Source organism: Barbus barbus (genome assembly GCF_936440315.1).
Source record: "Barbus barbus genome assembly, chromosome: 26".
In the NCBI taxonomy this organism is placed as follows: domain Eukaryota; kingdom Metazoa; phylum Chordata; class Actinopteri; order Cypriniformes; family Cyprinidae; genus Barbus; species Barbus barbus.
In genome coordinates, this window is record NC_136754.1 from 29,348,362 (window position 1) to 29,364,108 (window position 15,747).

The window sequence follows — 15,747 nt, forward strand, 5'->3', positions numbered from 1 at the left end:
AAAGCTAAATAATAAAATAAATATATTTTTGTAGGATTAATGTCTTACACAGCGAATGGTCCCGAAGAGGATTTCGTTGCTTTCGTGGAGTGGGTGCTGGAGAGAAATGGACTGTATTTCTCCATCTGCCCCACTGAGGAAGTCATCTCCAGCCCTGCTCACGAACCAGAGACCAGTCAGCCGTCATCCCGCTGCACGGAGCTACTGCATGAGCCCACCGCAGATGGAGAGCCTGAGCCTGCCACGACTGAGCTGATCATCGCCACGAAGCCTGAGCCTCGAGCATCGTCTGACCAAGTGCGTGAGCTGACAACATTGCTCGTCCCCGAGGGAGTTTTGGTGGAGATTGAGGGCTTGGAGGAAAGCCCCGCCCACACTCCCGCGACTGAGGGTGAGCTGCAACTGGTTTCTGGGAACTATATGGAGGAACTTAAAGACATTTTTGTAATGGACCTGATAGACTGGTTTGGAGAAGTATTACCCTGTGCTCCTGAATCTCCTGCGTCTCCGCTGGTTCCGCCCTGCTCATGTCCTCCTGTGCTCCCTCCCAACCTCCCTCTCCCTCCTCCTCTTAAACCAGCTAGTTCCTCATCTCCATCTCTGCTGGTGCCTGTCAGTCCCTCAGCTCACCCTCAGTCAGCGCCAGCTGAGTGCTCTGATCCATCGCCTCGGGACTTCCAACCTCCAGCTCCACCCAGGCGTGTGGATCCCCTGTTTCCACCTCCAGCCTCCTAGCCCTGGACTACCCTTCGGTCCTTCGGTCCTTCGACCCATAGGCTCCGCCTTGGCTCCTAGCTCCCTTGACTCTGCCGTGGCCCGTCATCTCACTGGGTCCACCGGGCTCCCTCATCCCTCCGGCTCCGCCTTGGTCAGTCGTCGACCATCCACCGCCTCGGGACTCCACTCCTCTGGCTTCGCCTCATCACTCCATCTCTCCGGGTCTGTCAGGCTCCTCTTTCCCTTCGGCTCCACCATCATCCTCAGTCGCACCGGCTCCACTGTGGTCTTCCAGATCCCCGTCTCGGTCACCTGAGCCTTCAGCTCCACCTAAGCCCTCTGGATCCTCAGTTTCGCCCTGGCTCTCTGTCTGCTCGGCTCCATCCTGGGCTCCTCGTCCATCGGCTCAGTCTCCGTCAGTCGGTCCCCTGGTGTCGTCGGTCCCATCTCCACCATGGCTCCTTCCGCCGTCGACTCCACCTTGGACCGCTATCTTGGGTGGCCTCTGGATTTCCACCTGGCTCCTCCTATTACGTTCACGAGCCATTATGTATTTGCTTGCAGCATATATTGAGAAACAGCCAGTGATTCATCAAATGGAGGCTCTGTTTGTGTTCCACAGAAGAAATCATATACACCTGGCATTTTTAGGTGGAGTTTCCCCTTAGAGAAGCATGGCAGCGTGTCGTGCCTCTTTAAAAAAAAAAAAAAAAAAAAAAAAAAAAAGAGTATCTACATGTTATTGTTTAAGGATTTTTAAATATAGTATGTTAGACATTTGTGACTTAAAAAAACATTTTAAAATAATAAATGGGTCATTTTTTTTCTGTCCATCAACAAATTTTTACACCTCTGTAATTGACAATTTAATTAACTACTTAGAATATTGAAATTTTTTTACAGCCTTTCATTTTGGAAAAAATTATTTATGATTTTTTAAAACTTTTACAGCACCTGCCGAATCATAATGTCAAGCCATGGAAATGTTATGGTACATGTTTGTAGTTATAGGGCCTGTTTACACCTGGTCACTTCATACGTTTTCTCCGATCGGATAGCTGTTCGATCGTGAAAAGACCAGGTGTAAATGCACTCTGAAATATTTAGAACACATATATGCAGATTTTACTCCTCCCAAAATGTTAAATAATAAACGTGTGAGGGAATGAGTAGCTGAGTATCTCTTCAGCAAGCCGACACGCAAACTGACGCAGATGTTGTGTGCTCAACACACAATCATCTTCATTAAAAGTAGTGAGGCTGACTTATCTTTCCAGTGCTGATGCCGTGCTCTTTCCTATTGAGGTGTTTGATCTTAAAATTACTGATAATTAATAAAATGCAGCGCTTATCTGTTGCATTCGTTGATGTGAACTCTGGTAAATTTGCATGCAGCGTGGGAATTGAACATTAGATTTATATCCGTTTTGCAAAGACACATTTACGTGGCCAAGTGTAAACGGAAATGTTTTAACAAATAAAATAGATATCTGGTCAGAGAAAACACATGAAGTGACCAAGTGTAAACAGGCCCATAATGTCAAGCCATGGAAATGTTGTTACATATTTATACTTTAGATTCTTTTTGGCTGATGATACACGGGCAACATTTTGAGCAATGTTGCCGTCAACGGGCAACTGATCTAAATTATCCAGATAGAAATTTGTTACCCATTCTCAATGGGAATGTGCACAAGCAACATTGCTCAAAAGTTGTATCATCAGCCTAATAAATGTGTATCACTGTCCATCATGTTCTCTGAAGCTCTTGCTGTGTTTTTATTACGTTGCTTCAGATACGTACAGTACTACAGCGGTTCAGAATTCAAATGTTAGGGGAGTGTCGCTAAAAGGTTAATGATTTATTGTGTTGCAAATATCCCCTACAACAAAGATTTGCAGAAATATAGGTAGTGATTGCAATGAGCCTGGGTAGGCTTATATCATGATTGTATCAAAAGTATGATGAATGATGGCAGTACCTATTGCGCTCTTCTCATAAACAGCTCCGGTTGTCAGGTTAAACACAGGAGGACAATCGTTCTCATCCTCCACCTTGATTATCAAATCAATATCTTTCTCTGCATTATTGCCATTCCGAAACTTGGCAACCCCTCGGAGCTGGAATACAAGAAAATCCCCAAACATTTCACAGATTACATAAAAGTCATAACAGCCATTTACTACTTTCAGTATAAATTCTTAAAGTCACAGCATAGATTTATATATTTTTTATTATTTAATGTGTATTTTATGACAGATATCCATATTTCCCCTCCCTTAACCTTTTCACATAACCCTTAATTTTCTCCTTGTGATGTTTTCTAAAACTGTATTCAAGGAAAACAATGCAATACGAAGTACACCAAACACCCGTTCAACTAAACACAAATGGGAAATAAGTATTCCTGATAGAGAGGATAAGCCAGGCTGTGCTAGAAATATCATGAAACCATGTCAGAACTCTTCTGTACGACTCAATGCTGTTTCTCTGCTCGGTCTAAGCATGGGAACTCTGATCAACAAGCACAAACTCTCTCTATTCATTCTTGTAAGCTTGCTACACTCTTTTTAAAGTCTGATAAGTTTGTTTTTGTCGTCTAGTGATGGTCATGTTCATGCAAGCCTGATCTGTGCAGGTGATATGCAAATCAACCAACATTTACGAAACATTCTGGCTCCATTCCATTTTTGGGTGAACTATTCCTTTAACACATGCCATGTTTCTAAATCCACCGAGATTTCTGAATGTGCGTGGAGCTGGTTTTAAATTTAATTTGAAATTTAGAGAAAATGTGAGTGCAAAGTTATTAATGAATCATGATTTCTCTGTGAAAACAACACACACACCAACTCAAGGACATTGCCTCTATTTAAGCATGTGCTATGGCTAAGAAAATACAAGTTACAGGTTTTTAGTATGAGCTGCACCTCATTTAGTAATCGAGTCATTCAGGCAGAATGTATGACATTCATGGCTTCATGACAATCCCACATCCAGCTCTCCTGTGAAAAGTTGCTGCTAGATGCTATCTCGAGTTCTTACCGACTCATCGGTATACTTCCAGACACCCATGCAATGAATGTTTATAATCGTGTGTAAAAGATGAAAGAGCTGCTCACACAAAACGTGGGAGTTTTCTCTCTGTCTAACACTCCATGGATCCTGACCAAGCCAGTCTTATTATTAACAGTGAACAAGTGGATGGGTGGCTGGTCAGCACCAGATCCAGTCAGTGAATATATTATACACGACCTGGTCTCCTCATCTGAACGGATCTGCAAACAAATACATTTTACACTTTAATACAGTTTAAAAGGAAGCATCTGTTAAACAATTTCTTTTTTTTAACCATGCAGTATTACATTACCAGAGTTTATTCATACTAGTAAATGATAATTCATTGCAGAACATTGGGAAAAGTGCTTAAAATGTTTCAATCTGGAGAGATTGACTAAATGTCACCTTATTTGCTCTATTTATTCATTTTCAGTTCAACTGTTCATTGAAACATCACTCACTAATGTTCAGAAAGGTACTGTTGCGTGTAAAATAATATATTTACAGTATTTAAAGTGCCCTATTATGCCATTTTTAAGGTTGCTAATATTTTTTATGAATCTCCTAAAACAGGTTTACATGCATCCAAGGTCAAAAACAGTTTAGCTTTCTCAAAAAATAGCTTTAATTTGACCTCATTTCTAAATGATTCCTAAACGACTCGTGCGAAGCAGTTCGAAGAATCAGTCTCTCTAATGTGTTACGACTCTTTTTTTTGATAGACAATAACGTCTTGGGTTACTTGTGTAACCCCAGTTCCTCGAGGGAACGAGACGCTGCGTCAACGACGCTTTGGGGAACGCCAACAGCGTAACCGGCTCTGAATACCAATCAAATCTGTCCAGAAATGGGAAGGGACGTCACGGGCGAGGTGACGTAATGACCAGCTGGTATAAAAGCACGTGCGGTGAAACCGGCATCAGCTTCTAGAATGAACCAAGCTCTGGTAGTGTGGCCCCGTGACGCAGCGTCTCGTTCCCTCGAGGAACTGGGGTTACACAAGTAACCCAAGACGTTCCTCTTCAGGAACTCGAGCTGCGTCAACGACGCTTTGGGGAACGAGATGCCAACGGCTCCAGACTTCCGCACCACTGCCCTGTGTATCCAAAAGAGGCGCACAGCTAGGGCAAGAGAACGGAAGAACCTGGAGTGGCTCGCATGTCCAGGCCAAGAATCTGACGAAGGTCAGAGGCGTGGACCAACCCGCAGCGTTGCAGATGTCCTGAATAGGGACAACTGCGAGAAAGGCCTTGGAGGCCGCCACACTCCTAGTGGAATGAGCCCTGACTCCCATCGGCGAGGGGAGGTCAGAAGACTCATAAGCCATGTGAATGGCATCCACAATCCACCGACCGAGGGTCTGCTTGGAAGCAGGCAGACCTCTCTTTGGAGGACCATAGCACACTAGCAACTGGTCCGTCCTTCTCCACATGGCAGCTCTGTGGACGTACGCGTCCAGTGCTCGCACTGGACACGTATGGTTTAGCTTCAGCTGGTCAGGCTCCCGAAAGGGAGGAGGACTAAGCCTCAGTGCACCACGGAGGAAACATGTAGCTAGGGGTTATGCGCCCACTGTCAATCCACGAAGAGGGGTGTGGTAAGCAGAAATTGACGCCACATAGACCTTCAAGGTGGAGTGGGCTAACCCTGCGGAGAGTCGAGCCTGCAGGAACTCCAGCACTGTACCTACTGGGCAGTTAACTGGGTCGAGCTGGCGATCTCCGCACCATGAAGTGAAGAGTCTCCACTTCAGGGCATACAGTTTCCTCGTAGAGGGAGCTCTGGACTGGAGAATGGTCTCAACAACCTCGGTTGAGAGACCAGAAGCTATTAGCTGTGCCCCCTCAGGGGCCACACCCACAGCTTCCTAACTCCAGGCAGGGGTGCACAAGGGTGCCTCCTGCCTGTGAGAGGAGATCCCTCCTGACTGGAATCTCCCATGTAGAGCCGTCGAGGAGGAAAATCAGGTCCGAGAACCATACTCGGCCCGCCAGAACGGGGCTACCAATAGCACTCTCTCCAGAACTCCGGGGAGTAGAGCAATCGGGGGAAAGGCATAAAGACGAAGCCTCGGCCACGTCTGTACCACGGCATCCAGCCCCTCGGAGCTGGATGACGTAGAGAGTACCAGAGGGGACTTTGCGCTGCCTGAGTAGCGAAGAGGTCCACTTGAGCCTGGCCAAACACTCTCTAGATCTGCTTCCCCACCTCGGTGTGAAGCATTCATTCCCCGGATAACAGCCCCTGCCTCGACAGGGTGTCTGCTCCCCATGAGGTACTAACTCAGATGCTCAGAAGGGAGCGGCATGCTCAAGGTGACCCTCTTAGTTGAGGGGAACAGTGCCAGCTCGACCAGCAGGAGAGCCGGGAGGGAGCAGCATGCTCGTAGGAGACCTCATAGAGAGGGGAGCAATGCTAGCTCTACCAAGGCAGAGCTCTGGAGAGTGGAGCAGTTAACTCTCTGCATGAGAGGGAACTCAAGACACTCAGAAGGGAGCGGCATGCTCAAAGGTGACCCTCAAAGTTGAGGGGAGCAATGCCAGCTCGCCCAACCAGGAGAGCTCGGCCTCATAGCCCACACGAGGATCTGGTGTGCCAGCCTGTACAGGGGGCGCGAACCGCAGACCTCCTTGGTGGTTGCTATAAGTGTTGTCGGTGCGAACTAACACATGGCAACCTCTTAGGTCTAGGAGAAGTATTTCAGAGCCTGAAACACGGCCAGCATCTCGAGCCTGTTGATGTGCCAGGCGAGATGATGACCCCTCCACCGACCGTGGGCAGGGTGGCCACGCATGACCGCTCCCCAACCGGTGAGGGATGCGTCCGTCGCTAGCGTACGCGGCGACAAGGAGCTCCCAATACCAGGCCCTGGGACAAGAACCAAGGTTGTCTCCACATGTCCAAGGCATGTAGGGACCGCCGCGTGACCTTGATCATGCGAAGCGGGTTTCTCCTCGGGGAGAACCCCTTGGTCTTGAGCCACCACTGTAGGGGTCTCATGTACAGCAGGCCAAAAGGTATCCTGTTGGACGCAGATGCCACCAGACCCAGCAGTATCTAAACTGCTTGACAGTGAGTGACTGGCCTTCTTTCACCCTCCTGACTTCCGTGAGGATTGACTCGATCCGAGCAGGAGACATACGTGCCTGCACCGTGGTCAAATCCCCACCACCCCCAGATAAGTGGTTCTCTGTAATGGAGAAGGCACAATTTCCTTGGGGTTCAGTCTTAACCCCAACACTTTTAAGTGAGCGAGAACAACACCTCAATGTTGAGCCGCCCTCCGCTCTGATAGAGGTCGATGTAATTACAAGGTCGATGTAATTGAGTATGCGGGCGCCCCGTAGCTAACGCGGCGCCCACACACTCGTAAAAGTGTGGGGTGAGAGTGCTAGGCCGAAGGGAAGTACCCGATATTGGTAAGCTTTTGCCCCCAAAAGCCAACCTCAGGAACTTCCTGTGAGTGGGAAGGACGGAGACATCGAAGTATGCGTCTTTTAGATCTACGTGTCAAACCAGTCCTCGGACTTGATCTGAGATACTTACCTGCTATCAGACCAGTCCTCGTACTTGATCTGAGTACTTACCTGAGCATCTTGAACGTCAGTCTTGCAGACTGAGTGGTTCAATTGATGCAGATCTAAAAAGGGACGCAAACCTCCATCCTCCTTGGAACTATGAAGTACCGGCTGTAGTACCCGGACTCTCTTCGTAAGGAAGACCCACCTCGATGGCATCTTTCCTTAAGAGAGTATCTACCTCTTGTTCCATTACCAGAGCCTGCTCGGGGCCCACAACGTGGAATTCACCCCATTGACTTGAGGCGGACGAGAATCGAACTGGATTCTGTAGCCTCTCTCTACAGTGCGCAGGACCCATCGAGACACATTTGGCAGTAGTATCCACGCTGCGAAATAGTCTACTAAGGGAACCAGTCTCTCGAGACTGGCCTCTGGTGTAACCGGAGCGGCTAGTTCGGCTTGACAGCTTGACAGGCTAATGACTGCGCATGCGCTGATTTGTGACTACGTGTTTTGAGTTTGAGCTCTGTCAAGTTGATTCTTTATCGTCTATTTTTTTATCTTAAAACTATTTTATACACTATCTTTTTCGTTTTTATAACGTGTGAATATATCCACAATAGCATTCTAAAACAAAAACAATCGGAGCGCCTTGTTATCACTAGTTTTATTTTGATTTCTCGTGTTTGCTATTAGCTTATAGCCCGTTAGCATAGGCAGCGTGCCTGCCGCTAATCTAGCTTACACTGCTAATACTCTATTCACACACATTGCCTTTGTCTCACTCTTATTTGCTTAAATGGCGGATTTGTGTCTACCTTTGAGTGCAGGTGAGGACACGTTCGAGCTGCATTCGGTGCATCTGGAGCTGGAGGCCGTGGAGAAGCAGATCCGCGACCTGGTGGAGAAGCAGGCCCAGCTGAAAGAGAGGAGAGCCGCGCTGGAAACATCCCGGGCTGAAGCTCACAAGTCCGGGGTAAGTATACAGCACGCTGCTAACACTCCCACCACCTCTACTCCGTGCGTTTCTCTATACAGACACTGTGCACCCAGGACGCGGTCTTCACAGATGTCCTTCACTCCGGCGCCGGGACGCCACGGACCCTGGGTGCAACAACAGCAGCGGAAGACGCGAGCCAGGCCCTGGGGGACAACCTCGCCGCCTCCGGTCTTCGAGATCTCCACCCGGAACCGCTTCGCTCCCCTCCGCGAGACGGAACGCGACGCTGTGATCGTCGGAAGCTCCATCGTCCGGCACGTCCGTGCTACGCTAGCTGAAGGTAAAGTGCACACACACTGTTTACCCGGTGCTCGTGTTCTCGATGTTTCTGCGCAGATACCCGCGATCCTGAAGGGCGATGAGAGCATCGGGGCTGTCGTGCTGCACGTGGGGACTAACGACATCAAGCTGCGGCAGACGGAGACACTGAAGAGGGACTACAGGAGCCTGATCGAGACGGTACGCAGCACATCGCCCGCGGCGAAGATCATCGTGTCAGGTCCACTTCCGACGTATCGACGAGGACACGAAAGGTTCAGTAGACTGTTTGCTTTAAACGAATGGTTATTGTCATGGTGTAAAGAACAGAAACTGCTCTTTGTAAATAATTGGAATCTTTTCTGGGAGCGTCCTAGGCTTTTCCGTGCTGATGGCCTGCACCCCAGCAGAGTCGGAGCGGAACTCCTGTCGGACAACATCTCCAGGACGCTACGCTCCATCTGACTAGTAAGCCAATTCTCAAATGACTTTTGTTCTACCCACTTAAATGATAGAAGTACCCGCGTTGTCCAATCTATACAGACTGTGTCTGTCCCCCGAATAGCGAGGTCAAAATATAAATTTAATGCAGGATCTAGAAAAAATCTGATCGTGATTAAACCAGAAAAACACAAAATAAATGAACAAAAACAATTTTTGAAGCTTGGGCTCCTAAATATTAGATCACTTGCACCCAAAGCAGTTATTGTAAATGAAATGATCACAGATAATAATTTTGATGTACTCTGCCTGACTGAAACCTGGCTGAAACCAAATGAATATTTTGGTCTAAATGAGTCTACTCCACCGAGCTACTGTTATAAACATGAGCCCCGTCAGACTGGCCGTGGCGGCGGTGTGGCAACAATATATAGTGATATTCTCAATGTTACTCAGAAAACAGGATACAGGAGGTTTAAGTCATTCTAAATACTTCTGCTTAATGTTACACTGTTAGATATGCAAAATAAATCTCTCTTATCTCTTGCTCTGGCTACTGTGTATAGACCGCCAGGGCCATATACAGATTTCCTAAAAGAATTTGCAGATTTCCTCTCAGATCTATTGGTTAATGTTGATAAACTGCTAATTGTCGGAGATTTTAACATTCACGTTGATAATACAAATGATGTGCTAGGACTTGCGTTTACTGACCTAATAAACTCTTTTGGAGTCAAGCAAAACGTCACCGGGCCCACTCATCGTTTTAATCATACGCTAGATTTAATTATATCGCATGGACTTGATCTTACCGATATAGATATCATACCTCAAAGTGATGATGTTACTGATCATTTCCTTGTATCGTGCATGCTGCGTATTACTGATATTAATTATATGGCTCCGCGTTATCGTCTGGGCAGAACTATTGTTCCAGCCACCAAAGACAGATTCACAAATAACCTGCCTAATTTATCTCAACTGCTCTGTGTACCCATAAATACACATGAACTAGACGAAATAACTAGCAACATGGGCACTATCTTCTCTAATACATTAGAAGCTGTTGCCCCCCTCAAATTGAAAAAGATTAGAGAAAAATGTACTGCGCCATGGTACAACAGTTATACCCATTCTCTCAAGAAAGAAACTCGTATTCTTGAGCGCAAATGGAGAAAAACTAACTTGGAAGTTTTTAGAATTGCGTGGAAAAACAGTATGTCCAGCTATAGACAGGCTCTAAAAGCTGCCAGGGTAGAGCATATCCGCAAACTCATAGATAATAACCAAAACAATCCAAGGTTCTTATTTAGCACAGTGGCTAGACTAACAAATAAACAGACACCGCCCGATCTAAATATTCCCTCACAATTTAATAGTAATGATTTTATGAATTTCTTTACTGATAAAATAGATAACATCAGAAATACAATAACAAATGTAGATTCTACTGCGTCTAGTATTTCAGCTTCATTCATCGCACCTAAAGAAAAACTGCAGTGCTTTACAACTATAGGACAGGAAGAGCTAAACAAACTTATCAGTACATCTAAACCAACAACGTGTTTATTAGATCCTGTACCCACTAAACTACTGAAAGAGTTGTTACCCGTAGCAGAAGAACCGCTTCTCAATATTATTAACTCATCGTTAGCCTTAGGTCACGTCCCAAAACCATTCAAGCTGGCGGTTATTAAGCCTCTTATTAAGAAACCACAACTAGATTCTAATGAACTGGCAAATTACAGACCCATTTCAAATCTTCCGTTTATGTCAAAAATTTTAGAAAAAGTTGTGTCTGCTCAATTGTGCTCCTTCTTGCAAAAAAATGATCTCTATGAAGAATTTCAGTCAGGTTTCAGGCCTCACCATAGCACAGAAACTGCACTTGTTAAAATTACAAATGACTTGCTTCTTGCTTCAGATCAAGGCTGCATCTCATTGCTAGTATTACTTGATCTTAGTGCTGCGTTTGACACTATAGACCATGATATACTCATAGATCGACTACAAAACCATATTGGTATTCAAGGGCAGGCTTTAAGGTGGTTTAAATCATACCTGTCCGATCGCTACCACTTTGTTCATTTAAATGGAGAGTCATCACAATTATCACCAGTAAAGTATGGAGTACCACAAGGATCAGTCCTAGGTCCTCTTCTATTTTCAATATACATGTTGCCTCTTGGTAATATTATTAGAAAATACGGGATTAGTTTTCATTGCTATGCTGATGATACTCAACTATATATCTCAACAAAACCAGGTGAAACTTCTAAACTATCTAAGATAATAGATTGTGTAAAAAATTTAAAAGATTGGATGACCAATAATTTCCTCCTATTAAATTCAGATAAGACAGAGATATTACTTATTGGACCAAAAAACAATACACAGAATCTCTTGGATTACAATTTACAACTTGACGGATGCACTGTCACATCCTCTAAAGTCAAAAATCTGGGTGTTATATTAGACAGCAACTTGTCCTTTAAAAATCATATTTCCCATGTTACAAAAACAGCATTCTTCCATCTTAGAAACATTGCCAAGCTTCGAAACATGCTACCTGTTTCTGATGCAGAAAAGCTAGTCCATGCATTCATGACCTCTAGACTGGACTATTGTAATGCACTGCTAGCTGGTTGTCCTGCATCTTCAATAAACAAGCTACAGATAGTCCAAAATGCAGCGGCTAGAGTTCTTACAAGGTCAAGAAAATATGATCATATTACCCCAATTTTACAGTCTCTGCACTGGCTACCTATTCAGTTCCGTATCATTTACAAAATATTATTACTTGCCTATAAGGCCCTAAATGGTTTAGCTCCTGCGTACCTAACTTGTCTTCTACCACGCTACAATCCAACCCGCTCCCTAAGGTCGCAAAACTCTGGACTTTTGGTAGTACCTAGGATAGCAAAGTCCACTAAAGGAGGGAGAGCTTTTTCACATTTGGCTCCTAAACTTTGGAATAGCCTTCCTGATAACGTTCGGGGTTCAGACACACTCTCTATGTTTAAATCTAGATTAAAGACACATCTCTTTAGCCAAGCATTCACATAATGCATTTTATAATCTTGTACTGTAGTATATCTGATCAAATGTACATTATTATTATTCTTTAGCTTGGGATGGAACAGCAGCTACGCTAATTATGTTTCTATTTGTCTCTGTTTCTGCCACGGGATTAACATCCCGTGGTAATTAGGAATGACAGAAGCTTCAGTCTGGATCCAACCCCTAAATGATCTGAGATGACCGAACACCTGAGAAAAGATAATGCCAACCCCTCAGAGGATGCCAACGCTCAGACAACATACAGAATTACCAAATGACCACTGGAACTAGTTGAGACCTTACAATCTGACTTTGCTGCAGTTAAATTGAACTGCTGGTTTGTTGGCCAGAGGCCAATGTTTGATATTGATATTGTGATATGTTTGATATTGATATTGTGATATGTTTGATATTGTGCAGTTGCTTTGACACAATTTACATTGTTAAAAGCGCTATATAAATAAAGGTGACTTGACTTGACTTGACTCCGCTACGATACCGGGCGGAAGAGACTGAGATATGCGCTCGCTGGAGACCGCTGCGCCCTGAAGCACCATAGGTGGCAGGGTTGGCAGAACGATCTCCTGAGGGCGCTGGGGGGCGACAACCGCTGTGCGAACGTCGCTCTACCCCAGCGGGGGCTACCCTCATAAGCCCTGATCCCACTCACATCAGGGCTTCTTGGCCGAAGACGTCTTCGCCTGCTTGGCTGGGAGGTCTTTTCCGGAGAAAAGAGCCTTTCGGGAGCGAAGCACACGCAGAGGAAAACCCTCGCAGTGTGGACAGTCAGCCCCCTCACAGACTGTGTGTATCCTCAGCACACAAATACCGTTTGCATGGAGGAACACACAGCCCGTATTGCGCCTCACTCCTTCTCCCACTTCGCTTTGACATGTTTACAAACAGACAGACAACGGTAAATAGGACTCACAAGACACAGAGCGCTTAGCTGAATGACAGAAAGCTGATGCCGGTTTCACCGCACGTGCTTTTATACCAGCTGGTCATTACGTCACCTCGCCCGTGACGTCCCTTCCCATTTCTGGACAGATTTGATTGGTATTCAGAGCCGGTTACGCTGTTGGCGTTCCCCAAAGCGTCGTTGACGCAGCTCGAGTTCCTGAAGAGGAACTTTATATATCGTGCACTTTCCGCTTCACAAGTTTATGTTCACATACTGATACATGACACACTGCATGAAAGGTAATATTCAAAAAGGCATAATAGGGACACTAATAATAATAAACAAAATATTTTCCCACAATAACACTGCAGAGAAAACAAAAACTAAAAAAATGAAGATTTTACTTTGGCTATGTATTCCTGATGTGTATAATCGTAATTTTCCCTCAGTTTGTGTGGTGGGATGATCCAGTCTCTCTTCTGTCTGATTTTCTTCTGTTGTCCTTCAGACGCTGAAGTGTTCAGTATCTACACAAACACAAAAGCACTAAATAATGTGATAAACCGAACTGGAGAGCAGTAAAACAGGTAATAACACTCATATAATATGACAAATTTACAGCTTGATTGCAGGATGAAATTTTCTGCTCACAAGACAATTATTACAATGACTTTCCCCATAAATCCAGTTTCACGTTCATCTCAACCATGCTCTCGAATTACTCTGTTGTCTTCTTGTAAACAAGTATAGCTACTTATTTTTGGAAAAAAGACAACAACAACAAAAAACATTGTTTGGCTAAATTGTTTGTGATGTTGAAAATAAAGCCATGACTGTAGGAAAGATGACATTATAAAGTAGCTGCTAAAGCATAACAAAAAGAATAAAAGTGTTAATAAAGTTTGTGTTAGTTTTAATAAAATTAATTCCCTGATAAATGCCTAAAGTTGAAGAATCACCAGCATATGAAAAGAATTAGGCTACTTTTAAAGACTTCCTCTGTAATTCCCACCCTGTGTAAAACTATGCTCTCTTCCTCTGGTAATATCGTAATGCAATAACTGAACCAATAATATCCATATGAAAAAAGAGTCAGTATTAAGTGCATCTAGCCTGTATATACAGTTCTTTAATTAATATGATCCCAGAGTTGATTAAACCGCTGACTATCACACATGAGTGTGAGCATGAGCAGCAGAGAGCGCAAACATGAACACAAAACAGCACTTTACACACCTAAAGCAGACTGAATTATCATCTTTAACACGCACTGATGAACAAGTGCTCAGAGAGGGTTTAGAAAACAATCATATGAAAGAAACGAAACTTTGAGGATGCAGACAAAAGTTTAAAGATTATATACAAGTCAATATGAACACTGGAAACTTTTCAGTGTTTTCGCTCACCGCCAGAATCAGCGCTCCGAACAGTAAAATACCGCAGATCTTCGCCATTCTGCTGCCGTTACTCGCGGAACTCTGACACGGACTGAAGAGCGGTCAGCGGCGGGCGGAGCTTCTGAGGAGCGCGGAGGGGCGGGAGACACTGATAATAACACCACAAACAATGCAGTGCATTCACACAATGACTCTAAACCTACTATAAATACAGCCTAAAACATCTACTAGTATTTCAGAAAAAATGCATTGTAATAAATTAGACTTGCTGCATTACATGCAGTCACATGCACACACACACACACACACAGGGGGAGAGAGAGACTCACTCTTACACAGGCATGTACTCTCTCTCACACACACACACACACGATTCTGATGCTCTTGTGAACCAATGTTCTTAAGATAATGTTACGTTTGATGGTTCTGTGGCAGACTTGTGATTACCGAAAGTTGGGCTTTGATTCTTCATTGTTTATGACCAGTGTTGGGTGTAACACGTTACTAAGTAACGCGTTACTGTAATTAAATTACTTATCCACTGAAAAAGTAAAGTAAGGGATTACTGTTCATTTTTAGGTAATTTAATTACAGTTACTTATAAAGTACTTGCGTTACATACAGTAAATAATTTCAACAGTTCTAAAAGCAATATTGAATTTGAAATCTAAATTTACCGTCTAAAGATATTGAATGCAGCGGCTTTAACCCTCCGCGTGCGGGTGCGTTCACTTTCAGATTTTCCTGATTCACAGAGAAACCTTAAATACTCAAATCAGGGCCGGCACCAAGAGGGGGCATTCGCGGGCAGAGTTACGGTGCCCCCCACTTTCCATCCTCTCCCCTTCTTGCTGAACGTGATCGTTTCGAAAGCGAAAGTGAAACCGGTAAAACAGCGCCCCCCCCCCCAGAAATTCAAATGCCCCACTGATGGAGGTGCCCTGGCGCCGGCTCTGACTCAGATACATATAAGACTAAAATCAATAGAATCTAAAAATCTTGAAGTGTCTACTTGACACTTGAACAAATTCAAATTAAAAACTAATGTTTCTGATTATGCAATCCGTATGAAACTAAAGCAAGGTACAGTCTTTCCCGTGTCTGAGCTCATTATATGCAGTCACCTGCGCGCATATGCCCATAGATACAAAAAAAAATGTAAAATATTAAGAAAAAAAAAATCATCTAATATTCATCATTTTTGAAAGAAGACCTGCTATGAGAAATTTACCTCATAAGAACAGCGCGATCTGACATTATGCAGCAGAGAAGATCATTTCTGTAATTTATTCTTTCCTACATTAGTTAACGTGTTATTTTGACATAAACCTGTACAGATTTTACTAGTTGGGCTTTTCCTGAACATCTTGCCAAACTGAAATGTATTG

General features: G+C 44.5%; 1 protein-coding gene across 1 annotated transcript in view; it reads right to left on the bottom strand.

Moving 5' to 3' along the window:
- Positions 1-14,446, bottom strand: part of LOC306846020 (desmoglein-2-like protein) — a 46,823-nt gene extending 32,377 nt beyond the window's left edge. Inside the window, exons 1-4 of the mRNA XM_079379078.1 lie at positions 14,369-14,446; positions 13,367-13,489; positions 3,841-3,996; positions 2,700-2,838 (exon numbers count right to left, since the gene is read on the bottom strand). Coding sequence (XP_079235204.1) covers positions 2,700-2,838; positions 3,841-3,996; positions 13,367-13,489; positions 14,369-14,416 — 466 coding nt within the window. The 5' untranslated portion in view covers positions 14,417-14,446. The remainder of the gene's footprint in view (positions 1-2,699; positions 2,839-3,840; positions 3,997-13,366; positions 13,490-14,368) is intronic.
- Positions 14,447-15,747: the final 1,301 nt, after the last annotated feature.